The sequence below is a fragment of the Quercus robur genome, chromosome 3 (genome assembly GCF_932294415.1).
Source record: "Quercus robur chromosome 3, dhQueRobu3.1, whole genome shotgun sequence".
In the NCBI taxonomy this organism is placed as follows: domain Eukaryota; kingdom Viridiplantae; phylum Streptophyta; class Magnoliopsida; order Fagales; family Fagaceae; genus Quercus; species Quercus robur.
The window spans coordinates 28,256,998-28,280,925 of NC_065536.1; the positions used below are offsets into that span (position 1 = coordinate 28,256,998).

Genomic DNA, 23,928 nt, shown 5'->3' on the forward strand with positions numbered 1-23,928 from the left:
CCTGAGAATTTAAATCATACATTCATCACTTTGATACCAAAAGTTAAAAATCCTGAGTTGGTATCTGATTTCCATCCTATAAGTCTATGTAATGTGTTGTATAAAATATTCTCAAAAGTGTTAGCCAACAGGTTGAAGAAAATCCTCCCACATATCATAACTGAGCATCAAAGTGCTTTTACCAAGGATCGGCTAATTTCAGACAATATCCTTGTAGCTTTTGAGGCACTCCATTGTTTGAAAAATCACAAATCCTCTAAAGGAGGATTCATGGCCCTTAAACTTGATATGAGCAAAGCCTACGATCATGTGGAATGAGCTTTCCTTGAAAAAATAATAAGGAAATTAGGGTTCAATGAAAAATGGGTCACCCTGATGATGCTTTGTGTATCTATAGTTTCCTACTCAGTCATGATAAATGGTGCACCAAAAGGCTATATTCACCCAACAAGGGGTATAAGACAAGGTGACCCCATTTCACCTTTTCTGTTCCTAATATGCACAGAGGGGCTCCATGGTTTGCTCACCCAATCAGCTGTGAGAGGAGACATTCATGGATTCTTGTTCAGTAGGAGAAGTCCCACACTAACTCATCTCCTTTTTGCAGATGATAGCTTGTTGTTTTGCAGGTCCAATGTTGATGAATGTGAAAAGGTGTTGGAAGTCTTACATGTTTATGAGCAAAGTTCAGGGCAACAAATAAATATGGCAAAGACCACAATGTTTTTTAGTAAATCTACCATGGAGGAGAGACAAAGGATCAAAAATATTTTGGGTGTAAAGGAAATTTGAAGTTGTGAGAAATATTTGGGTTTGCCTTCGTTGGTGGGAAAAAACAAAAAAGCTAGCTTCAATTATATTAAGGAGAGAGTACGGAGGAAACTACAAGGTTGGGAAGAGCAACTATCATCACAAGCAGGTAGGGAAATCCTTATTAAAGCGGTGGTGCAAGCAATTCCTACTTACACCATGAATTGTTTCAAGTTGCCATTGGGTCTATGTGATGATATTGAGGGTCTAATTAGAAGATTTTGGTGGGGACAAAGAGGGGAGAGGAGGAAAATCCATTAGGTAAGATGGGGGGAGCTTTGCAAGCCCAAAAGTGAGGGAAGTATGGGATTCCTAGCATTATACAATGACACTCTTTTGGCAAAGCAGGCATGGAGGCTATTACAAAATAAGAATTCTCTTTTTTATAGAGTTTTCTAGTCAAAGTTTTTTCCCCATTGCACTGATGGAGGCAGTTGACACTCAAGATGGTTCCTATGCATGGAGAAGTATCTTAGTAGGAAGGGAAGTACTAAAGGAAGGAATGAGATGGAGGGTGGGGGATGGGACTTCCATTCGGGTATGGTCAAACCCGTGGTTGCCTTCACCCTTTCTCCCTTTTATCTCAAGCACATGGTTTGGAAGACTTGTTAGTGGCCTCATTGATAGATTCGGATTCCAACATATGGCACTCAGAAGCTTTGCGGAATTTGTTTATGCAAAGAGATGTGGAACTGATTGAATCAATCCCACTAAGCTCCATTCCAACTGAAGACACATTAATCTGGACTTTCACTCCAACAGGTATCTATTCAGTTAAATCGGGGTACAACTTTCTTTTCAAGAGTAATAGCTTCAACAACAATGAGTATCACCCTGAGAGCAACAAACTGTGGAAGAAAGTATGGGGATTGGATGTGCAGCCAAAGATCAGAAATTTCTTGTGGAGAGCTATTAGAAACTCTATCCCATGTAAGGCTAATCTTTAGCAGAGGACGATACTCACTTACGACACTTGTGAGCAATGCTAAGCTGAGACCGAGGATGTGGTGCATGCCCTATGGTCTTGTCCATCACTGACACTACTGTGGTCACAAAACTCAGCATGGAGTTTTTGAGCATCAACGCTTTTCATTAGCTTCAGGGAAATCATGGAGAAAGTTGTTGAGGTTAAGGCGGATTTAGCTCTTTTTGCTACCATGGTCTGGACTGTGTGGTATTGTAGGAATGTGATCTGGACTAGCAACCGATTATTCTCTATTCAGTGCATATATCATGCAGGATGTCCGAAGCACAAGAACAGCCTTTCTCCGTTCAGTTGCTCCCAAACCACCTGAAAGAGTCACAAACAATCGCCACAATCTCAGATGGGAACCACCACCTTGGCCTAACCTCAAGGTGAACTTCGATGGCGCTATTTTTAGAGAAGATATCCATGATGCTGTAGGAGTGATTATCCGAGACTGGAATGGACAAGTGGTTGCGTCGATGGCTGAAACGTTCCCATTGCCTTTCTCGGTGACAGCAGTGGAGTTCCTTGCAACTACTAAAGCCCTGCGTTTTGCAGAGGAGCTTGGTTTGCTTTCTATTGTGCTTAAAGGAGATTCCAAGATTACCATGGATGCTCTAGCCAGTGAGAACCCGTCTTTAATGGAATATGGACATTTGATTGATGAAGCAAAGGAGCTGGCTAACGATTTTAAGTATATTGAATTTAGTCATGTATTGAGACAAAAGAATAGTGCAGCCCACAATATTGCTAGACATGCAAGACATGTTAGCGAGTATTTAGTGTGGATAGAGATGTTCCTTCTCATCTTTTTTCTGTAATTCAAGCCAGCTTTTGTTTGAATAAAATTACAATGTTGTTTCTCAATATATATATATATATATATATCAATTATCTTTCTCAAAAATATATATAGCAACTACGTTCTCTAAATTCAGTATGTCTTTTTTAGGGGATATCCTATCGTATCAATGCTTTTCCCAAACTTGGAGAAGAGTTATGAATAATAAGAATAAATAATCATTTGATTTTGTCAAAGTTATATTCAATACATGTAAAGTCCGATAGTTGAATAAGAAATTTGGGATATGTGGTTCAATTTTCACCTACACCAAAAATCGACTGATATTTTGTTCTAATGATAAATAACACAATTATTATAAGTGGATGCCATAGATTGAAATTTTAAGTTCTATTTGTTTTGACTTAAGCTGCGTTTGGATTGCCCTGATTCCAGCGCGTTTGCGTTTTTCTCCCCTTTTTTTTTTTTTTTTTTTTTTTTTTTTTTTTTTCACGCGTTTTTTAGGCCTGCAGTTACTGTTCATGCATTGTTTAATGAACAGTAACCATAAATTTTGACTTTTCAAACTTTTTTCATCCAATCAATGCACATCGTGTACTGTTTACGGATTCACAAATTTCACTTTTCAGCAAATTTTTTCATTAAAAATGGGTCCCACGGTACTATTCACACATTTAAAAATTATTTTGCTACAGTATTTTTCAGTTTTCAGTTTCAGTTTTCAGTTTTCAGCTGTATCCAAACGGACCCTTAGGGTGAGTTTGACATTAGTTTTAAACTTTAGCTTTTAGCTTTTATCTTTTATACGTAGAGCTATTTAAAATCTCACTTTTTAAAATTTTTTCAAGGTACAAGTATACTTAACACATTTTCATAAAATAAATTTCAACAAAAAACTAAATAAATTGTTTCCATATGTTAACAAGAAACGCATGACATCCACAGTATGCCCACCTTAGTTTGGACATGCCTTCACATACGCCCTCTTACAGTCTCCCCTTAAATTGTAGAAGCTGCAAACCTACTAAAATTTCTCATTAATATTAGATGCAAAAAGTACGTACTGATCTCTCTTATTGAAAGTTAAGTTGGATTTAAATTAGAGGCAGCTCTAGGAAATTTTTTTTTTCTCGTTGAGAAACTTAAATTATATCAAATTTAATAAAAAGAAAACTTCATATATTGACCCAAAAAAAAAAAAAAAAAACACTCAAATACATAAAGTCTTACAATTTTCTTTTACAAGTTTTCTTATTATGAAATCATTACACCATAGTCTCATTATCAATATTACAAATTACTTCTCTTTCAAAATTTTAGTTAAATACAATTTTTCTTGGGCCTTTTTTTTTTTTTTTGGGTAAGGGTCTAATATATTGTTAAGGGGACTATGGCTACAAACTTAGTTGTAGCCTAAGACAACAACTCTTACTAAGCAGATTGACATGATTACATATTTTGAAAATCTAATTGTTGAATTACATGTTATTTATGTTCTTAAAACACATGTCAAATTTTATATCAATCGGATGTTATCTACTATTTGATCCATAAACTTATTTTTTATCTATAATTTTATACTACAAAAATTCAAAATTTAAACATTTGATTGATGATATAGTTATTAATCTTTGATCTTCTTGAAATTTTGCAAGTATGGAAGATATAAGAAATTTTTTTTTGTCCAATGGTGGATTTGTCAAAATTCACATTCAATAATTATTGAGTGGAGTTGTAACCTTTGTCTACAACCAAATTTGTTGCGAAAATTTGTCCATAGTTTAATTATGTTGGGCTTAAAAAAAATTATGGTTAAAAATCATAAAATATTTAAATTTTATATATAATAAATTTTTTTTTTGTGATCCTGTGATCACCACTGGCCCTGATTCAAATAGTGACTTCTGAATTTTTGTGCTTTTGTACACGTAATGCAAATCTTCTTAAGCAAGATTTGAATAAATAAATAGTTTTCAATTGCTTCACATCTTATAGTATCCATATGCTTTTATATCATGTGTAAAGAATGGACATTGATGAATCAAGAAAATCCCATAGTCCAAAGAAGCCTTTGGATGATCAACGAGCCATAAAGGTGCATTTAATACATCTTCCGTTACTAAACGGACGAATAAATCAAGCATGACCATTGGACGGATATTAAAAGCACTACAATAAACCACCAGATGCGTTACCAAAGCCATTAAAGCTACCATTGAAGAACTCCAACGGCTAGAAAAACAAGTAACTATATAAACTACATCAGACCTCAAACAAAGGTACACAAAAAAATATAAGATTCAATACTCTCAATCCTTATCTTTATCTCTCTCTCTAACATCTGACTTTGTCATCAAAGGTTCATTAGCCGACACAACACCGATGATCTTTAAAAGAGAACACCACTTTTGATCTTGTGCAAGAATACAGATTCATTGGTTCATACTCCGTTTGGACAAACCTATCAACTGACGAATTTGGCTTCATCAGACATTCTTGGAAAATTTAAAAACCTTATATATATATATATATATATATATGAAAGTGTGGACATTTTATGTACGTAGTGTACACCCAAAGTGTGAGAACAATAATTTTTCTAAATTAAAATTAAAAGAAAGAGAGAGAAAAAAGATTACTTTTTTTTTGAGAGTGATAAAAGAAAAAAGATGACTGGTGGGGATAGTAAAAAAGAAAAATCACTACAATACCAATGCCTTTTTTTTTTTTTTTTGGTATTGTTTTTAAAATAACAAACGATATCAAATTTTATTTAAGTCGAATCACATTGTAGAATGAGAAGGAAAAATCAGGCGACCTCTTCTAAACCGACAAGGTCCTACTCATTCTCTTAGGTAGATAAAACCAAAGGAAGGGCCGGACGATGACAATGATTAGAAGCAAAAGAACATCTAAATTGAAGAAAATAATAAATTTTAACTTCAGTCTCATACCTTTTTTCTTTTTCTTTTTTTAAATCTCATGCATTTTTTTTTTTTTTTTTTTTTTTTTGTTTTTTTGATAGAAATCTCATGCATTGTTAAGCATTGTGAAAATGAACAAAATAAAAGCCAAGAGAATATTGATTGAAAAAAGCAGTAAATTAATTTATTTTCCATCAGATTTTAAGCTTGCTGGCTGCTGGCTGTAAATAAAATAGTCCCAACAAGAAACAAGAATTTTCCTGAAACAATACAAATGGGACTAAGACTAGTCGACAGTAGACTTTAACTTCAAAGATTGATAAATTCGTGGTTCATGGTTTTCCGAGAATCCAAACAGCACTCCATTATCATTACCTACTTCAAGTATCTTCAAACCCTTAATAGCATTCAAACATACAAAAATTTCAACAACATTTGGTCTTCTAATGGAGCTATCAACAGGGCCCAACTCCCTCAAACTTGTTCTCTTCCTCATCTTCTTCTCCTTCTGTAACATCCCAGCTTTATTATCATCGCCTACTTTTTCTTCTTCTTCAACCTCTCCTTTTCCCAATGAAGCTCTCCCCACCAAATCAGGCTATCTCCCTGTCAACCCCACCACTGGTTCTGCCATTTTCTATGCTTTCTATGAAGCTCAGAAACCTAATTCATCTCTCTCCCAAACCCCACTTCTCATTTGGCTCCAAGGTGGCCCTGGATGCTCCTCCATGATTGGAAACTTCTTCGAGCTTGGGCCCTGGCGTGTTAATTTTCACAAGGCAAAGTCCAACCCCCTTGTTCTTGAACCCAATTCAGGTTCTTGGAACCGCATATTTGGCCTTCTTTTCCTTGATAATCCGATTGGAACTGGGTTTAGTATTGCTTCTACACCCCAAGAAATCCCAAGAGATCAATATACTGTTGCCACCCATCTTTTCGCTGCAATCACTTCGTTTATTGCACTAGACCCTTTGTTTAAGTTTCGTCCAATATATATTACGGGCGAGAGCTATGCAGGGAAGTATGTTCCAGCAATTGGATACTATGTTGTGAAGAAAAATGCAGAATTGGCTGTGTCTGAGCAGGTCAACTTAGCTGGTGTTGCTATTGGAAATGGTTTAACTGACCCGATCACTCAGGTGGCAACTCATGCTGTAAATGCTTACTTTTCGGGTTTGATCAATGAGAGGCAAAAGGGTGAGTTGGAGAAAGCTCAATGGGAGGCAATTGAGCTGACCAAATTGAAGAATTGGAGTGAGGCCACAACTGCTAGAATTAAGGTCACGAATTTGTTGCAGAACATGACAGGGTTGGCCACGTTGTACGATTTTACAAAGAAAGTTCCTTACAAATCTGACTTGGTTGCTGAATTTTTGCAAAACAAGGAGGTGAAGAAGGCCCTAGGAGTGAATGAGTCGATTGTATATGAGGAATGCAGTGCTGTAGTGGGGGATGCATTGTATGAGGATGTGATGAAGAGTGTGAAATATATGGTGCAGTTTTTGGTGAAAAAGAGCAAAGTTTTGTTGTATCAAGGGCATCTTGATTTGAGGGATGGTGTAGTTTCAACTGAGGCTTGGGTAAAGACAATGAAATGGGAGGGAATTGGGAATTTTTCCAGGGCAGAGAGGAAGGTTTGGAAGGTAAATGGTGGGCTTGCTGGGTTTGTGCAGAAATGGGGGAGTTTGAGTCATGTTGTGGTTTTGGGGGCTGGGCATCTTGTGCCTACTGACCAGTCATTGAGTTCACAAGCAATGATAGAAGACTGGGTTTTGGAGAGGGGCTTATTTGGCCACCAACAAGAGGAGGATTTGTAGTTAAATTTCTGGAATGCACTGCAAAAATTGTTCCTCTTATTCTGTTGTTGTTGTTGTATCAATTAGTAACTGAAATCATGGGCAAGCTTAGAATGGGATGTTTAAAACAGTGTAATTTGCATCAATGAATAAATGCTCTGCTTTGATTTGCCAGATTTTATAATTGATGCTTACATAACAATTGGTGGAACTTCACTTTTCTACAGACTGTTTTTCCCCCTATTTGGTCTTTTGGCTGGCGAGATCTGAATTTGCAAAATCAACTATCACGTTTAAAAGATTTTTATAATCCCCCTTTTTTATTAAACAAAATTACCTTTTATCAAAACTAAAAAACTACAAACATACCACACTTTTACAGAGTTTAGAGACACATGAAACGCCAAAAAACAGAATTTCAAAAACCTTAGCCAACTTTACTAACAAGTAACAATGCAAGGCACAGAGAACATGGCTCCAATGTTACATGCCCTCTGTCAATCCATTTTTAACCTATAAGTATTGTCTTATATTGAACACAATAGTATCCTAATTATTTTTAAAATTGGGAAATGTTAATGAATGCCTAAGGGCATTGGTTTAGTAACTATTTTTATAAACATTTTATAGAAAAATGATAAAACAATTAATTTTTATTTCTTATAAGAGAAATGATATGTTTACAACATTTTTACAACAAATCCTAAGTGGCGGGTTGTTACTGGTTATTATTGTTAGGGCAAAAAAGTAATCTTTGTGTTAGTTTCAAATTTAAACTAAGAACAACTAACCACCTGTGATTTGTTGTAAAAATATTGTAAAAATGTGGTAGACGTAGCATCTCTCTTCCCATAAAAGTAGTGTTAAAACTTTCCTAATATAGTTTATTAATAATTATCTTAAAGGCATCTGTTAACATGACCCTTTAAAATTTTACATTCCACAAGATTTTAGCTTAAATTCCTGTCCGCAGGATCCTTCGTATGTGTTGGAGGCAGATTCAAATTTCATGCTCGTTTAATGCATTTTTGAAGAATATATTCTCATCCAAATCTGTTGGGACAGTAGATTCAAATTTGTGATTTAATGCAGTTTTCAATAAGAAGAATGAAGTTCTAACCATTCTAGCTACCCTTGCACTTGCAAGTTGCAAGTCTCCAGTCAATAAGGCAACGCTGTTGTCTCATTATTTTGCCCTCTAAAATTCTTGAGCAAATTCATTTTTTTGAGGAAAAATAAACCAAGCTTATACGTCCAACTAATAAACAAAAACAAATTTTTGTTGGCATCAAATTGAGAAGAATTATAATGTGAATCATTAACTTTCCCCGACATTGTTCAATCTCAGCTAACTGATCAATGATTATTCTACCTTTCTGTTTTGGCCTCTATTCACAATAACATTAATCTGCTATATGATAAAATTGTGAATTTCGTTAAAATTATACTTTATGCACGCCAATGTAACCCCTTTTTATTATGTCCAATTAACTAGAAGATTGTTAGCATCTTATACTGTATGCAAACTGTATATGTTAACTGTTTCATCAAATTAAGTATTTCCTAAAAATTTTTTCCAGCAAATGAATGTCTCTCTAAGCTATTTAATATGCCAAGATATTCAGTTCAATTCATGGAAGATAAAGATTTTATAAAAAGGTTAGTTTGTTGCATATGGTTTATTGTGCTTGAGGGTGTGGGGTTTTGTTTTATAAATGTCCCTCTTGAACTTGTTGGAACTTGTTGGAGTATGTGTGTTTCAAACACTTAACCTTTGTTTTGTGTCCCACATTGGTTAGGAATAAACCTTGTTATAAGTTTATAAGCATTTGAATATCTTAAATGATAGCTTGAAAGATATAGAGACAAGCCATAACCAAGTTTTCTTTTCCCTTTTAGCCCAATTCAGTTCAGCCCGTTGGACATTAACCAAGCAGCCCGTTGAGGGCTTTTAATGTGCTGCCCGTTGGGCATGCACAGTGACCATTGCAGCCCATAAGTCCTCTCATTAGGCTCATCTCCATTGAATATTTTAATATCAATTTTTAGTTTTAAGGAAAGGCAAATTAAGGTTGTTTCTAGTTCTTCTTGCTTGAGTGTGTGATCAACTTGAAGAAATCACTATAGTCCAATCTTGGGGGGTTGTTCAACCAAGAGAGCCATTCACATCGAGTTCTACTCCGGGTGGTACGAATCAACTTTTAAGGACAATGCATTTTGCGTGATTCTATAGTTTGTAAGATCTTTCTAACTCTATCTATTTACTTTTTGGCATTGTTAATTTTTTAGGGTTTGTTGAATCAAAACTTGTTTATTTAGCCTTATTTTCCAACAATCTTAAAGGTTGAATTTTGTGTTTAAAAAATGAAGAAACAAGTTGTTAATTCTCCTAAGGTCATTTCGGAAATTACAAAGCTTGAGGCTTTTGATGGAAATAATTTTAAACGTTGGAAAGAAAGGGTTTTGCCCATCTTGAAATTTACCGAAATTGACCGGGTTCTTTATGAGTCTAAACCCGAAGATGATCCCAAAAATATAGCAAAGTGGGAAAAAACAAATAAATTATGTGTTCATACTATTAAGTGTGGTTTATCTAACAAGTTGTTTGATAATTATTGTCATTTTACTTGTGCTAAAAATTTATAGGATGAACTTAACAGTCGTTATGGGTTTGAGGATGAGGGTGCTAAAAAGTTTGCTACGGTTAAATTTATGTCTTTTCAAATGGTTGAGGAAAAAAAATGTTTCTAGCCAAATTGAAGATTTTCAAAAATTAGTATCTGAACTAGCTAAAGAGGGTGATATTTTACTCGAGAAGTTTGTGACTCATGGCCTTGTGTTTAAGTTGCCAGACTCTTGGAAAGAGTATAAATACTAGTATAGCCACCATAGAACCTATTTGAATTTTCAACAAACTATTGTTAATATTCAGATTGAAGAAACAAATAGGATATCGGAAACGGTTTATAGAGTTAAGGAATTTACTTCCAAGACTAATGTTGTAGAGGGAGGACCCTCTAAACCTCCACAACATAATAAGAAACATGCTTTCAAGGGAAAAGGAAACTTGCATAATAAAAATGTCCCAAATCCTCAAATTCAAAAGAAAAAGGGTAACTGTTTTAGTTGTGGCAAAGTGGGTCATTATGTGGCAACATGTAGGGCAAGAGGCAACTTCAACAACAATAAGAACAACAACAAAGGCTCTACGTCAAATAAGGCAAATGTGGTGCAAACCAAAGAGATCATTGCAGCGGTGGTGTGTGAGGCACATTTGGTGACAAAAGTGAAGGGATGGGTAGTGCTTGTGTGTCCATTTCATCATCTCCACATAGTGAGAAAATCTGAGGTGCTAAACAACTGGAACTAAATGGGCCATGACACTTATTGTTTGGGAAAGTATTTGGTTACTGAGAAAATTTGAGGGAGAGTGAGATTTATTTAAGTTTTAGATTTTAGAAGGGTTTAGTAGGTATTAGTGGATTTATTTAATTTTAAATTTTAGATGGGTTTAGTGGGTTTTAGTGGATTTATCCATTTAGACTCATCTAATTAATTAACCAAATGGGTCTTTATCCATTCAACCCAAATACTTAAATGGATTGGGTTAAGACTTATACAAATAAGGTGGGTAATGGGCGGGTTCATGGATATGGATAAAAATTGCCACCCCTATTTGTCACTAAACTATGGTTAAGGTTTAGTCAAGAAAATATTTTTTTGAATTGGAATATTATGTTAATGTTGTTAACAGAAAAACTGTGTTAATATCCTCAAATCTCAATGAAATGGAGTGTTATTTCCCTTAAAGTTTTGAGTGGAGGGTCATTCATCCAAATCTCAAGGAAGTATACTGTAATTTACCATTAATTTTTTTTAGAAATATATTTATTTTAATTAACTAAAAGAGGGCTTTAATGGTGAGAAAACACAATTAAGAAAGAGTCCAAAAATGCTGGAAGGACCAAATTATCTCTTAAAATAATTTTAAATAGGAATAAGCTCGAAAAACCCTAAAACTAGGGCTAATTGATTGATAGCCTCAAAATTCGATAAATTAGCCTGAGTTAGCTTACTAATTGGATGCCCTACTGCATTACAAATTTTGCTTTAGCCAATAATCCAATTAGAGGAATGCTTGGAATTATTGTATTGAGTTTCTTTTTCTCGGGAGCATTATTTAGTAGAAATGAATTTTCTAGCATTTGACTCCACAGTACTAAAAGATTTAGTCGAACACTTGAAAAGTAACTCAAAAAGTCGAGGGAATGCTTGAATAATTGATTTATATAGATGCTTGCCCATGAACCAAAATCGTAACTTCTTAGCGATCAGATTCACGATTTAGGAAACTAATGTGTTGATCAACACCTTTTTCACAACTCATTATTAAAAGTATGGAAGATACCCCCTCGTATAAATTGGGAAAATATTCCAAAAGAAAGGAGGGTTTAGATTTTAACTTATATTGAATTCAAACACGTCATACCTGGGTTGGTAGAGTAAAAAATAGAATACAAAAAATAGGACAAATAATTTATGTTAGCACTAATATGATGTGAATTACATTTATTGTTATATTATTATATTAGTTTGTAATCCTTTATTAGTAAACCACAAAGAATTTGCAAAGCTATACGTGAGAGGAAGCTTCGTAATTGATTTCCTAAATTATATAGGCTTTTGGGGGGAATAGGAAGCAACTCAAATTCCAAGTTGAAATGATGAAAAAGAAAGGAGAAGGATAAGAAATTGTTAGGATTAGTGCCCTTAAATCCTATTGTTTGATATTATATGTAATATTATGTATGACATGATGTATGACTTAATATTGTAATTAATAAAGTTGTTTATTATTATCTAAAATAATGGTAACATGAATATTCGGACATTATCATATAGTCCATAAGATGCATAGTATGTGGTTTATGTGAAAAGTCACAAAAGATATAAATTACAAGTTCTTTATAAACTCAAAATATAATTCGTAGTCGATGATGAAATTGGGCGTTTTATCTGCGAAGACTATAACATATCAATTAAGATGATTTGTCTTGATCATGGAAGTGATGACTTCTAGTTGATATGTTTTAAGAGTTAAGACATATTGAACTGGACCACTGTGAGATTTATTATTCTCATAACGATTGTCAATTGAATAATAAATCTCACGACTTATATTAACATGAACTCTTAATCCTGAGAGAATAATGGACCTAATCATGAAATGTGGGTTGCTTTGATATATCAGGAGTGAGATCTAAAATAACGATCAAAACCTCAGTATGCTGGGCAGCCACATTTAGTGTTAATGGAGCATATATTCTTAAGATAGAATTCATAGTCTTTTAACGAAGATATAAAATATTCCATTGAGATAAGTTTAATGAGTTCAGTTATTCAGAGAGTTAGGCCTAATCACTTTAGTAAGAAATTACTAAAGTATATATTTATGAAATTGGATTTCATAAAGATATGGTGAATAACTTAAAAGGATTAAACCGGGTATTCAAGGATTAAGATTTAGTAATCTACAAAGTAACAGTCTACATTTATGACTTTGTATTACTACGAATATTTTATGAAGGGGTTGCATATACAATAAAGTCTTGGGATATAATTTATAGATAAGGTCTAGAGTGCAACTATATTTATATAGTGGTATGAAATATAGTTAGTGGTAACTTTGGACTTATCAAGAGTTGATAGAAAAATCCAAGACCCATTGGAGCTAGTGTCTTATTGGTCCATTTTGGTCCCACTCCAAGCCACATACTAGAGCCCAATTGGAAAGGCCCAAAAGGCTAGCCCAATTAGATAATCAGTTATAAGGAGAGAAACATACAGAATTTTAAAAACAACAACTTGCATGAAATGGTGTATGTGAGCATTGGACACTCTAATTCTCTCTTGAACAAATTCACATTACTGATTGAGAGACCACACATCTTGGGCATTAGTGAAATTGGAGTGAAGATTACAAGTATTTCTAAGTGCTTACAATCTTTGTTTTGAAATTCATCACATCAAAGTACACTCTCTTATTTTTGTATTCTGAAATTTACATAGTGTATGTTATCAATTGCGAATGAAGTAGATTCGTTAATTTTCTACTGCATAGATGCATATTTCCATCAGAAATGACAAGAAACAACTAACTAATGCCAGATTTAAAGTTGAAAGTAGAATATCTTCGTTTGTGTGCTGCAGGTACGCTCACCAATGAGAGCGCAGCAATTTGTGCCTTTAAAGTAGAGGAAAGAAAGGTGATAAACCCTGACAAAGGTCGGAGAGACTAGTCTATACTCTATACCCTTCAAGTGGATGTGTACGTGAATCAGCAAATTCAATATGACTAAGGAACAGAACCAAGTCGCTATTTGTGATTTTGAGGATGACAAGCAGTCTCAACGAAAATTCAATTTGTCGTGGGGACAAGCTTTCTTTGTGCTGATAACATCATTGGCCAGCTACACCATTAGCATGGAATAAGCAACTTGATAATTAAACTGTATAGAGAGAGACTGAACATGTACAAATATGTTTGGACACAACATTTTCATAACTTTCTTTTATAGCTGTAGCATTGTTATTTATGCATGATAAAATGGTGTTAGCTAGATACAAAATGATCACAAACCGTATCAGTTTAGGTGAAAACTGAAAACTGTAGGATAATGTAGCTATGCTAGCATTATTTGCAATGTTGCTTTTCATGACAAGGAAAAAACTTGCTAATAAAGATGGAAGTGTGCGGAAAAAGAAAAAAAAGAAAAAAGAAAAAGGTGGTTGGTTTTTTCTTTTATTTGGGGCCTAAACCAAAACTTGACGATGAGCTTAAAGCACGGACCAAAGGCTATCGGTGAAGTTTTCAAGAATTCATCTTATTTTATGCCTTAGGACTAGATTGTGACTAACAAGAATTATGGGATGGCCTAAAAACACTTCCTACAGCAGACACGTCATCACAATAAAAATCATACTGCAATTAAAAAATAGCTCAGCAGTAAAATATTTCAGCAGTAAAGTATCCCAGCAATAAAATGAAACAAAGTAGAATGAACTTCCAATTGTTAAATTTTCATTATTTTTGACAATTTTTCTTTTATTCCTTTATAATTTATATATTGTGTTGGTTTAAATGACTTTTTTTCTCAAGCTTTTAGAGGATGGACTTTAGATAAGATGTTCAACTTTTATACGCCAAGCATTGACTGTAAGTCTTGTACATGGAATAAATCAAGATAAGAAACTAAGAATATGGTCCATTTTGGTTGGCCTTAGCTTGATTTGTCTAGACATCAATTTTCTCTCTTATCAAAAGTCCGACTTATTTTAGCGGAAGTTTCCTTGATTATTACTTGTATACAAAATTTTAGGATCATTAAATTGGAATAGGTCCCTTACTGACCTAACCAATTGGAATAGGATGAAATTTCTTCCCATCCATACTAAACGTTGTGTACACTATAAATTTTTTCTACATCTCATAATGATACATTGTGGAAAAGTGTCATCCAAGTCCAACATGATTGAGAGTTGTAGTTGAGACTATGGCCCAAAAACTTTACCATTTAATACTTTGCGAGAAAAATTAAACACTCCTTTAATGTAACAGGAGACTATGGAATTTGACATTGTATACACTAGGGTTTGTTCTTGATGTTGTGAAATTGCTGTAGGTACTAAAAACTCTAGTTTGATTAGTTGGCAAGTTATGTTCTTTAAGCGTAAAAAGTCTACAATGGAAAACTTTTATATTCCTGCAATAAATGTTTTGGAGAGAAATACTTAGCCCCTTCATCCCATTGGGACCCCCTATTTATACAAAGGAAAAATGGTCCAATATTCCTGAGTGTGACTTAGTTGCATGGAATTTTTGTGCAATTCTGCCCAGATTTCTTTAAAAATTTTAATTATAATTTTAAACTCTAATTTGATGATTTTTATATGATTTTTGTGGTTTAATTTTGATTTAGTAAAGACATATTGGCCAAAATAAATAAAGGTAGAGTTATTAAAGAAATCTGTACTTTTAGATTAGTAATTACCGATGGCCAATGCTGCATTGTCATTTGTGGTTGTGGTATGAATAAACGGTATGTTGTTTGAGAGACTAATTGAGGCAAAAAAATTAATCATATTAAAAGGGATTAATAACTTTTTCTTTCTCCTTTACCATTTGTGGTATATATATGCCTTTTTCACATATGCTCATGTGAAGTGCCCATTAGGATTTCCCTTAATTATGATAAACAAATTAATTTTTTTTTTAAAGGAAGTTCTATATTTATTGAATGATATATATATATATATATATATATGTCGAGAGCCATGTAGCTAAATTGACACATTCCTATACACAAAATGTCTAGAGTTTAAGGGAGAAAAGGTTCAAATTGTGGGAGTTGGGGAGAAAAATGTCTAGAGCTTTTTACTATATATCTTTTTAGGTGGTTTTAATTTAGGTATGGGAGGCCCACACAAATTTTGAGAAATAAATTTCATCATAATTTCTTATAAGATAATTTTACTCTCTTCACAAATCACATAATCTATATATACATACATACATATATATATATATATATATAGCCAAAGTTTAGAAAAAAAATGCAATTAGATTTTAATTGAATTCACAATTTTGCTCCATATTTCCTATTTAATTTTAAAGTTTGTGTCAAATGAATTATTGATTATAAAAATCAAAGAGTCTAATTTCAATTAGGTTCTAAATTGGAGTCCAATTTTCTAAGTTTTTAATTTTTGTTGCAAATAAATTATTAGGTGCATAAACTAAAACCAATATTTAGCATTTTTTGACGAGAATGCTCAAGGTACAGGCTCCCTAGATAATTCCTCAAACAGCGTTCAAAATTGTGAGGTTGGTCGGGTGCCATAACTTTTGTTTTACCACCTCGCTTGTCCTCGTAAAAGCTTGACTTTACGCACACATCACATAAGAAGAAGAAAAACACAGCACGCAACAACTGGAGAGAGAAAGAGAGAGAGAAGTCATGGCAACCAACGTTGACGACGAAGAATACGACAGAGTGAAAGAAGTAAAGAAGTTCGACGAATCCAAGATCGGAGTTAAAGGCCTTGTCGACTCCGGCATAACCACCATCCCTCGTTTCTTCGTTCACCCACCCGATGTTCTGTCCCAACTCAAACCCGGATCCAAAATCCGACCCGACCTCGTCATCCCCACAATCGACCTCTCTGGCGTTGACTCTCACCACAACCGCTCCCTTATCGTCGACCAAATCAGACAAGCCTGTTCAAGTTTCGGGTTCTTCCAGATTATCAATCATGGTGTGCCCCTGGGAGTTCTGGACCGTATGATTGAATCAATCAAAGGGTTCCACGAGGAACCAACGGAGATTAAGGCGCGGTTCTATACTAGAGGGGTAGGTTTAGGGTCTATAGGCGTATCTTACGTTTCTAACGTGGATTTGTACAACTCCAAAGCTGCAAGTTGGAAGTACGTATACAGTTCTCTCTTCTTCTTTTTTTTTTTTTTTTTTTTAACACGTCTTTAGTTTTTATACATTTGAAATTATACACTTCTTATACACTCCCCCAAAATCGTGTTTTACTTGAAATTGTGTTTTGAATTAGCTATAAAAATAATAATTGTTAACATAATAAGAGGTGCCATTAAAAAAAATCTATTCTAGGTCCATTTGGAATCTATTTATTTTTGTTGAAATTGTAAACTTTTTCCTGAAAATACGGTAGGTAAAAGTAAAAGTTAGTTGAAATAGTACATTGGGACCCAAGACTATTTTTCCTATTATTCATGATTCTCATTATACTTTTTGATATTATTCATGAGTCACACTATAGTTGAAAAGTTAACTTTTATTTTTATTTATGGAACTTTTAGTAAAAATCATGATTTTCACTATACTTTTTGGTACTATTCTTATTCATGATTCTTACTATACTTTTTGGTATTATTCATGAGTTCCACTGTACTTTATCCTTTAACTTTTATCTTTATTTATGGTACTTTTGGTATTATTCATGATTCTCACTATACTTTTTAGTACTATTCATAGATCTCACTGTACTATTTCAGTTAACTTTTATCTTTATTTATGGTACTTTTAGTAAAAAGTTTTCAGGAAAAATAAATAGATCCTAAATAGGTAATTTTCAAATTATTTCTCAACCCCATATGCTAATAGGAACATTTCAAAATATTTAAGTACTCTCTCTGTCCCAATTATTTTGAAATAACACAATTTTCTTGTATTTTATATGTTTCACCAATAAGGCTAAATAATTTTTTGGAATATGTTACAACATACAACTATATTGAAATTTTAGGGATGTTCTTTTCTTTTTTGTGGGGCGGGGTGCAACAAATTTTGTATTACCAACACTTGAGAATAGTTTTGAATAATAAGAATAAATTGTCATTTGATTTTGTCCAAGTTATATTCAATACATGCCCAAGTTAATTTTAAGTTCTATTTGTTTTGACTTACAAATTTTTTCCTTTGTAAAATATTTTAGAAAAATATAGTTTTCTTCTACACGCAAAAGAAAAATTTTAAATTACATATTAAACCCTATATACTATAGTTTATGCTTTTATGGAGTGTGACAAATTAAATCATATCATTTTAATTAAAGTATAATAATTTAAACGTCATCAATTTAGAGGAGGTTGTAGTGACGGCATAGAAGAGTTGAAAGGAGTAAGGTTGATAGACATGAAGCCATAATTTATCTTGAAAATGTTTTATATTTCAAAAAAGCATAAAATATTTTCCATCATTTTGCGTTCAACATGGAAAACATTTTTCATTGACTAATGTTATCAGTTGTGAAAAAAAAAAACATGAATAGTATTAAATATATTTTTTGAAAAATATATGATGCCTTTGAGAAACATTATCTCGTAGTTAGAATTTTTGTACTTGTAATGAAATTCCAAAATCGTTATATTTGTACTGCTAGGGACACCCTTCGGATTAAACTGGGTTCCAAGATGGCGGATCATGATCAAATCCCTGAGATATGTAGAAACGAGGTGATTGAGTGGGACCGAGAGATCAAACGGCTAGGAGAGGTTTTATCAGGGTTGATGTGTGAAGGGCTTGGAGTAGAGACATGGAGGTTGAAGGAAATGACATGTTTGGAAGATACAACAATGTTGGGTCACTACTACCCCAAGTGCCCACAACCTGATCTGACGGTTGGGCTTGCATATCATACGGATCCAGATGTTTTTACTGTGTTGCTGCAGGACAATGTTGGCGGGTTGCAGGTTAAGTATGGTGAGTATTGGGTGGATGTTAAACCTGTTCCTGGAGCTCTTATCATAAACGTTGGAGATTTGCTTCAGGTAAACCAGTTTTATTCTTGTGAACAACATCAAACACTTCTTATTGTGTGACTTAAATTGATTGGTTTATTTGTCTGCAGCTGGATGAAAGTAAAATAATAATAATAATAATAACATAGTTTTACAAAAGTTTACTTAAAAAATAAGCTAGCCTATAAGCAAAAACACATTAAACCTTCTCTTTTGAGGTAAAAATAGTTTCATTCAAATTAAACCTAAGAAAAAGACTATTATTAAATAACTGCTCCAGTTTTTTAATTACTTTAATTCCATTTGTTTCAGATCATATCCAATGAAGTATACAAAAGTGGAGAGCATAGAGTCTTGGCCAACTCTTCCCATGAACCACGAGTCTCAATTGCAGTTTTCTTTAATGCAGGCAATAAGGATGACCTGTATGGGCCGCTGCCAGAGCTAATATCATCAGAGAAACCAGCTCTCTATAGGCAGTTCACCATGACAGACTTCAGGACAAGGTTCTCCAAAAGAGAGGTGGATGGCTTTTTATCAAATTACTATAAGCTGTAAACATGGACAGCGAACAATATGAACGTCAATACCGTGTAAGGATGCGTATGAGCTCTTTATGGTAAATTTAATGTTAATTAAAAACTCATTGTTTACAAGCCAATAAATAAAGTCACTCTGCCGAGGAACATGTCTGGACTTCAATCATTCCTGATTGGATTGAAGACATGGCTAGATTTGAAGGACCAAGTTAAACGAAGTCTAGGTTTGTGGTCTAGGTTGTTGCTGTGTACCTCCTTTTGCTATGCTCTGTTTCTGTGTAACTTCATTTGGCCGGTTTGAATGAAAGTTTCAGTTTGGTTTCAAAAAAAAAAAAAAAGTCACACTTCAAAGTTTTACAAATTGCAATGTCTAGATAGGAGAGCTCAATAACGTTTCATATTTTCTTCATGTCTTGTCATATTTTCTTTCCTTCTTGTTTCTATTAAGGCAAAAGTTTACAGAAACAAAATTGCTGAAGCAAACAGAGCGTGTAAGGAGCCCTTGAGGGGAAGGAAAAAAAAAATTCTGGACCCCTTTGGATTTCCAGTAACCCGCCTTCAACTGATTTCTCTTGGTGAATACTTTAATAATTCAAAAAACAATGAACAAATATTCCAAGATTTCAAATCAATTTGGCCTACCTGTGATTCTGATGTGGTGGCAATTCTTTCATCTTCAACCAATCTTGCAATTAATCAGGTGCAGGAATATTCCCTTTTGTTTCAGTCTTTACTTGCCCAAACCATTCGGCCATCTCTTCATCATCTGTAGATTCAGTAAAATCCAACATTCTCGGAAATCCTGTAGACTTAAATTCATCAAGTTCTGGCCTTGTCCTTACGGTGCTTTTGCTCCTCTCTAGCATCTCCGACTTCCATTTTTCTCTCCTCTCTGCATTTTGAGACAAATCACTCTTTCCCCCGGCAATGGGGAAATCTACAAATCCAGAATCCTCATTCCATGATCTCAAGCCATCATAAACTTCACCATTATCCTCCACAAAGCTCCACATATTTGAACCTCTATCTCGATTTCTATTTTGTCCAACAGATGATTGACCATTAATCTCAGTCTTAACTTTGACAAAACTCATGCCACTCTTGTTATGGTAACCCCCTGTATCATGTGGAGGTTGAGCAGAAGCGTCTGAAGTATTCAACACTTTTGGTCGTCTGTAGTCACATTTCAAGCACACCATGTTTTTTCTGAAGTTGATATAGTTACACCTATACAATAACAGAAGCCTTACCAAATTTAGAACAACAGAAGCCTTACCAAATTTAGAACAACTTTTAAGGGTATCATTGAGTTCAAAGAATGAAGAAGAGATGAATTAGGAAGAGATCTTACGAGTCACATTCCCACTCCCCCGGATTAAGTTGCCGCTTTGGAGGTTTCTCTTTGCATTGCAAACATCTTGTATTCTTTGCAAAATTTAAGAAATTGCACCTGTCAAGATTCCAAGTCTCAGTTAGACACAGAACCATAACTAGTACAAGTTAAATGATCTGAAAAGCCATTACTTGTCACATATCCAATCCCCCTTCTTTAATGGAAGATGATCTTGATCCTCACGTAGTTGCCTTAGTCTTTCTTGGAATAAACCATCACAGCGCAAGCATTTAATATTTTTGGCAAAATTAAGGAAGTCACATCTACAAATGAAAAATAAGAGGAAAGGGTAACATATCGTGACCAAAATACAGCAAGATTCAGTATTTGAAATACGTAAAGACTGGCAGTGGAATTACTTGGGACAAAGCCAGTCCCCTCGCTTCATTGGCACATTTATGTGGCCTTTTTCTGGCAGACTGGAGCAGCCTTGTGCTGATGCAACCCTTTTTAACGGTGTGGCCTTTGGGAGATTGGAGTCAAGTTCCTTTGTGCTATACTCTACCATTTCTTTCAGCAGCCTTCTCACTGATGCTTTAACCAATTTGCTTAAACATGGCTTGTTATCCACCATACCAGTGATCAGATCAAGCCCGTATGTTAACAAGAAACGCATAACATCCACGGTGCGTCCACCTTCATCTTGACGTGCCTTCACATACGCCCTCTCACAGTCTCCCCTTAAATTGCAGAAGCTGCAAACCTACTAAAATTTCTCATTAATATTAATGCAAAAAGTGCCTACTGAGCTCTCTTGTAGAAAGTTAGGTTGGATACAAATATTTTGATTAAGAAAATATTATGAGTTTTGTCAAGTAATACTATATTGATTTTATCCAGGTAAGCAGTTAGTTACATGTGCACCTTTGAGTCTTGAACTTATGACCTCATCTTCCTTATTAGAGGTAATTTGAGGTAGAGTTCATTGGCTTATCAAGTTAATCAACTTAGAGGTAAATATTGGGAAAATTCAGGACATACATTTCCTTCATCAATGCCAACATGTGCTCTCAGACGCTTCCCTGAGTTAACAACTTTCCTGTCTATGCTTGGACATCCGGACTCTGCAATGACCTTGATATCTTTCCTTGACAAGAACCTGACAGCAAAAGGCATTTAGTATATATTAAAATCTCATTAGGGTGCAAATCACTAAATGAACATCCCACCTACAAACAGCAGAGATATTTATAGTTCATTGTTACATTCTAGTTTTTTGGGGTAACTAGTTATAAATCAATACAGTACTGACTACCGGGTTAACAAGAAACATGTTCATAAATGAGTGTAACTAAAATGGAAATGTTAAAGATGAATAAGTGGAAATCCAAGTAAAGATGGGAGAAAAAATGAAGAAAATTGTTTAAAGACAGAAGTGGCTATTATTAATGAAAAGATATGGGAGATCACTCAATATGGACTGGTCATGTGCAAGGAAAGTAATTAAAGCACTAGAGAGGAAGAGTAGTTTGATTCAAGTCAAGAGAACAAAAAGTAAAGGAGGCCTAAAATAACATAATTAGAAGTAGTAAAAAATGGACTTGATACTAAGGAAGTAACATAGACTATGAGTTCGGATATGATAGAATCATGGAGAAGAATACATGTGGTTGACTATGATTAGTCTATTAAGGGTCCATAGTCCACTCCAAAGTTTTGCTTAAGGCTTTTCCTGTTGTTGTTGTTGTAACTAGTTATAAATCAATGTTTCAGATATGGCTAATAGAAGGTCATTAGCCATGTGAGAGTCTGAAATGGGATTCAAAGCATCAGAACTTTCCTTAAGGAGGTAAAATCTCCTAAATACATGGCTAAGCAAAATAGAGTTGATTTTCTAGACAAGACACCCCTACCTAACTTAAAATTAGTAGGTATAGGGCTTCAATAATGGTATTTTCTCTTTGGACAAAGTTTTGCTCCAAACATGTTTCAAGCTATCTTTTCAAACTCATTACATGGCAAATTATAAAACTATCCACGTGTATTATTTAAGCAAGTCACATGACTCATTAATAAAATAATGTGACTAAAACTACACATGAATGACTTCTTCAATTGCCATATAGTAGGTTGGAGCAAAAAAGCTCCAACCTGCAAAGTCGTGATATTTGTTCTCTCAATAGTAAAGATGCATTGCCATTAGTTATTACAGTATTATCCACATCACAAGTGCTAGCAAGCATAACATAATATACCATGTGTTTCATATGGCTCCAAAATCAAACAGGTTGCGTGCACACTTAAACCGAGATAAGAAACAAATCATACATTTTTCTCATTCCAAAACTTTAAACCGAACATACTTGAAAACCAAACCTTTAAACCCCAACAATCAAAGAAAAATTAAAACCCAAACGAAACAAATTCACAAATCACAATTTAATCAAATTCTTCCACTCAATTAAATCCCTCATTACCTTATAAGATCAAACCGATCTCGCGCGAAATTAAGGCACGCAGTCCGGATACAGTTGAATCCCTTGGGACCCATTTCGCCGTTTCGAAATGGGTTTCCATTGCTTTCAAAGTAACCTCTCTTCAACAAGCATTCCATCAAGTCCACCCACTCGGGCCACGGGTGCGATATCTGAACCGTCGATTTCTCAGCCTTGGTGTGTCCGCTCAGATCGAAGATAACTTCAGGTTCAGTAGTTGATTGGGTTATTTGGTTTGTGGGTTTGGAAGATTGGAGCTCTTCAACTTCGTTCATAATGAAATCCAGCTTGGATTTTGGACCAGTGTGAAGAAAGAGTGAGCTGGGTGTGCAAGTTTGAGCGTTTTTGAAGCGGTTTCTGAATGTGGGGAAGAGATTTCCATGGCTGGTTCGGAAGAGCTTATGCATTTGGATAATGTTCTGTTCTGAGACTTGTAAAATATTTGGCGGGAAAATGAGGATCCAACCGTTAGTTTCGTTTGGACTATGTTTCGAACTTAGAAGGTTTGGTTTGCGACAGCCAAAAATTGTTAAAAGAAGAATAAAGAACAGGTTGTGTCGGGTGTCGCTGTGTGTGTGTTTGTGTGTGAGAGACTGTAAACTCTGACGGGAGCGTGTTTGGAAACGAGAGTGATTCCGGACTCGGATTACACTTTTATTCTTAAATATAATAAAAAATAAAACAAAATATTCAAAAATAAAAATTAAGTAATACATATATTCTTAAATTTATACAATTTAAAGTTTACTAATGATATATCATTACCATAAAATTTAAGAGATTTGTGCAAAAATGAAGTTTTGTTTTTTGTTTTTAAATTCTTTCATTAAAAATATATACATTTAGAATTCTTTTTTTATAAAAAAAATAGAACAGTAAGTACGCATAACTATGGTGGCATTCTTAGGTGATAACGCGCACATTCCTTTGAGT

At 34.3% G+C, this 23,928-nt stretch overlaps 3 protein-coding genes across 4 annotated transcripts; 2 read left to right on the forward strand and 1 right to left on the reverse strand.

Annotated features, from left to right (window-relative positions):
* The first annotated feature begins 5,783 nt into the window (after window positions 1-5,783).
* On the forward strand, window positions 5,784-7,473 carry LOC126717699 (serine carboxypeptidase-like 50). The gene has a single exon (XM_050419547.1). The coding sequence runs from the start codon at window positions 5,950-5,952 to the stop codon at window positions 7,318-7,320; it is 1,371 nt and encodes a 456-aa protein (XP_050275504.1). The 5' UTR covers window positions 5,784-5,949; the 3' UTR covers window positions 7,321-7,473.
* Window positions 7,474-16,207: 8,734 nt separating this feature from the next.
* LOC126717702 (1-aminocyclopropane-1-carboxylate oxidase homolog 4-like) lies at window positions 16,208-19,401 on the forward strand. Its single transcript, XM_050419550.1, has 3 exons — window positions 16,208-16,783; window positions 18,271-18,658; window positions 18,941-19,401. The coding sequence occupies exons 1-3, from the start codon at window positions 16,317-16,319 to the stop codon at window positions 19,184-19,186; spliced, it is 1,101 nt and encodes a 366-aa protein (XP_050275507.1). The 5' UTR covers window positions 16,208-16,316; the 3' UTR covers window positions 19,187-19,401.
* Window positions 19,034-23,608, reverse strand: LOC126717700 (uncharacterized). Of its 2 annotated transcripts, XR_007652722.1 has the most exons (7): window positions 22,978-23,608; window positions 21,542-21,659; window positions 20,920-21,263; window positions 20,692-20,823; window positions 20,519-20,617; window positions 19,810-20,394; window positions 19,034-19,180 (listed from the first exon to the last, which is right to left on the reverse strand). XR_007652722.1 is itself a non-coding variant. In XM_050419549.1 (6 exons), the coding sequence occupies exons 1-6, from the start codon at window positions 23,400-23,402 to the stop codon at window positions 19,860-19,862; spliced, it is 1,653 nt and encodes a 550-aa protein (XP_050275506.1). In that variant the 5' UTR covers window positions 23,403-23,608; the 3' UTR covers window positions 19,492-19,859. The 2 variants fall into 2 exon arrangements, 1 of the variants encoding a protein (XP_050275506.1); XM_050419549.1 differs by lacking the exon at window positions 19,034-19,180 and having other exon boundaries at window positions 19,492-20,394.
* Window positions 23,609-23,928: the final 320 nt, after the last annotated feature.

What these genes read in the sequence shown, in the direction of transcription:
- LOC126717699 (XM_050419547.1), top strand. Translation starts at nt 5,950, where the DNA reads ATGGAGCTATCAACAGGGCCCAACTCCCTCAAACTTGTTCTCTTCCTC.
- LOC126717702 (XM_050419550.1), top strand. Translation starts at nt 16,317, where the DNA reads ATGGCAACCAACGTTGACGACGAAGAATACGACAGAGTGAAAGAAGTA. An exon ending in TCCAAAGCTGCAAGTTGGAA is followed by an intron (nt 16,784 to 18,270) that starts GTACGTATACAG and finishes TTGTACTGCTAG; the next exon opens with GGACACCCTTCGGATTAAAC. An exon ending in ACGTTGGAGATTTGCTTCAG is followed by an intron (nt 18,659 to 18,940) that starts GTAAACCAGTTT and finishes CATTTGTTTCAG; the next exon opens with ATCATATCCAATGAAGTATA.
- LOC126717700 (XM_050419549.1), bottom strand. Translation starts at nt 23,402, where the DNA reads ATGCATAAGCTCTTCCGAACCAGCCATGGAAATCTCTTCCCCACATTC. An exon ending in TTGGCATTGATGAAGGAAAT is followed by an intron (nt 21,264 to 21,541) that starts GTATGTCCTGAA and finishes AAATTTTAGTAG; the next exon opens with GTTTGCAGCTTCTGCAATTT. An exon ending in GGGGACTGGCTTTGTCCCAA is followed by an intron (nt 20,824 to 20,919) that starts GTAATTCCACTG and finishes TTTCATTTGTAG; the next exon opens with ATGTGACTTCCTTAATTTTG.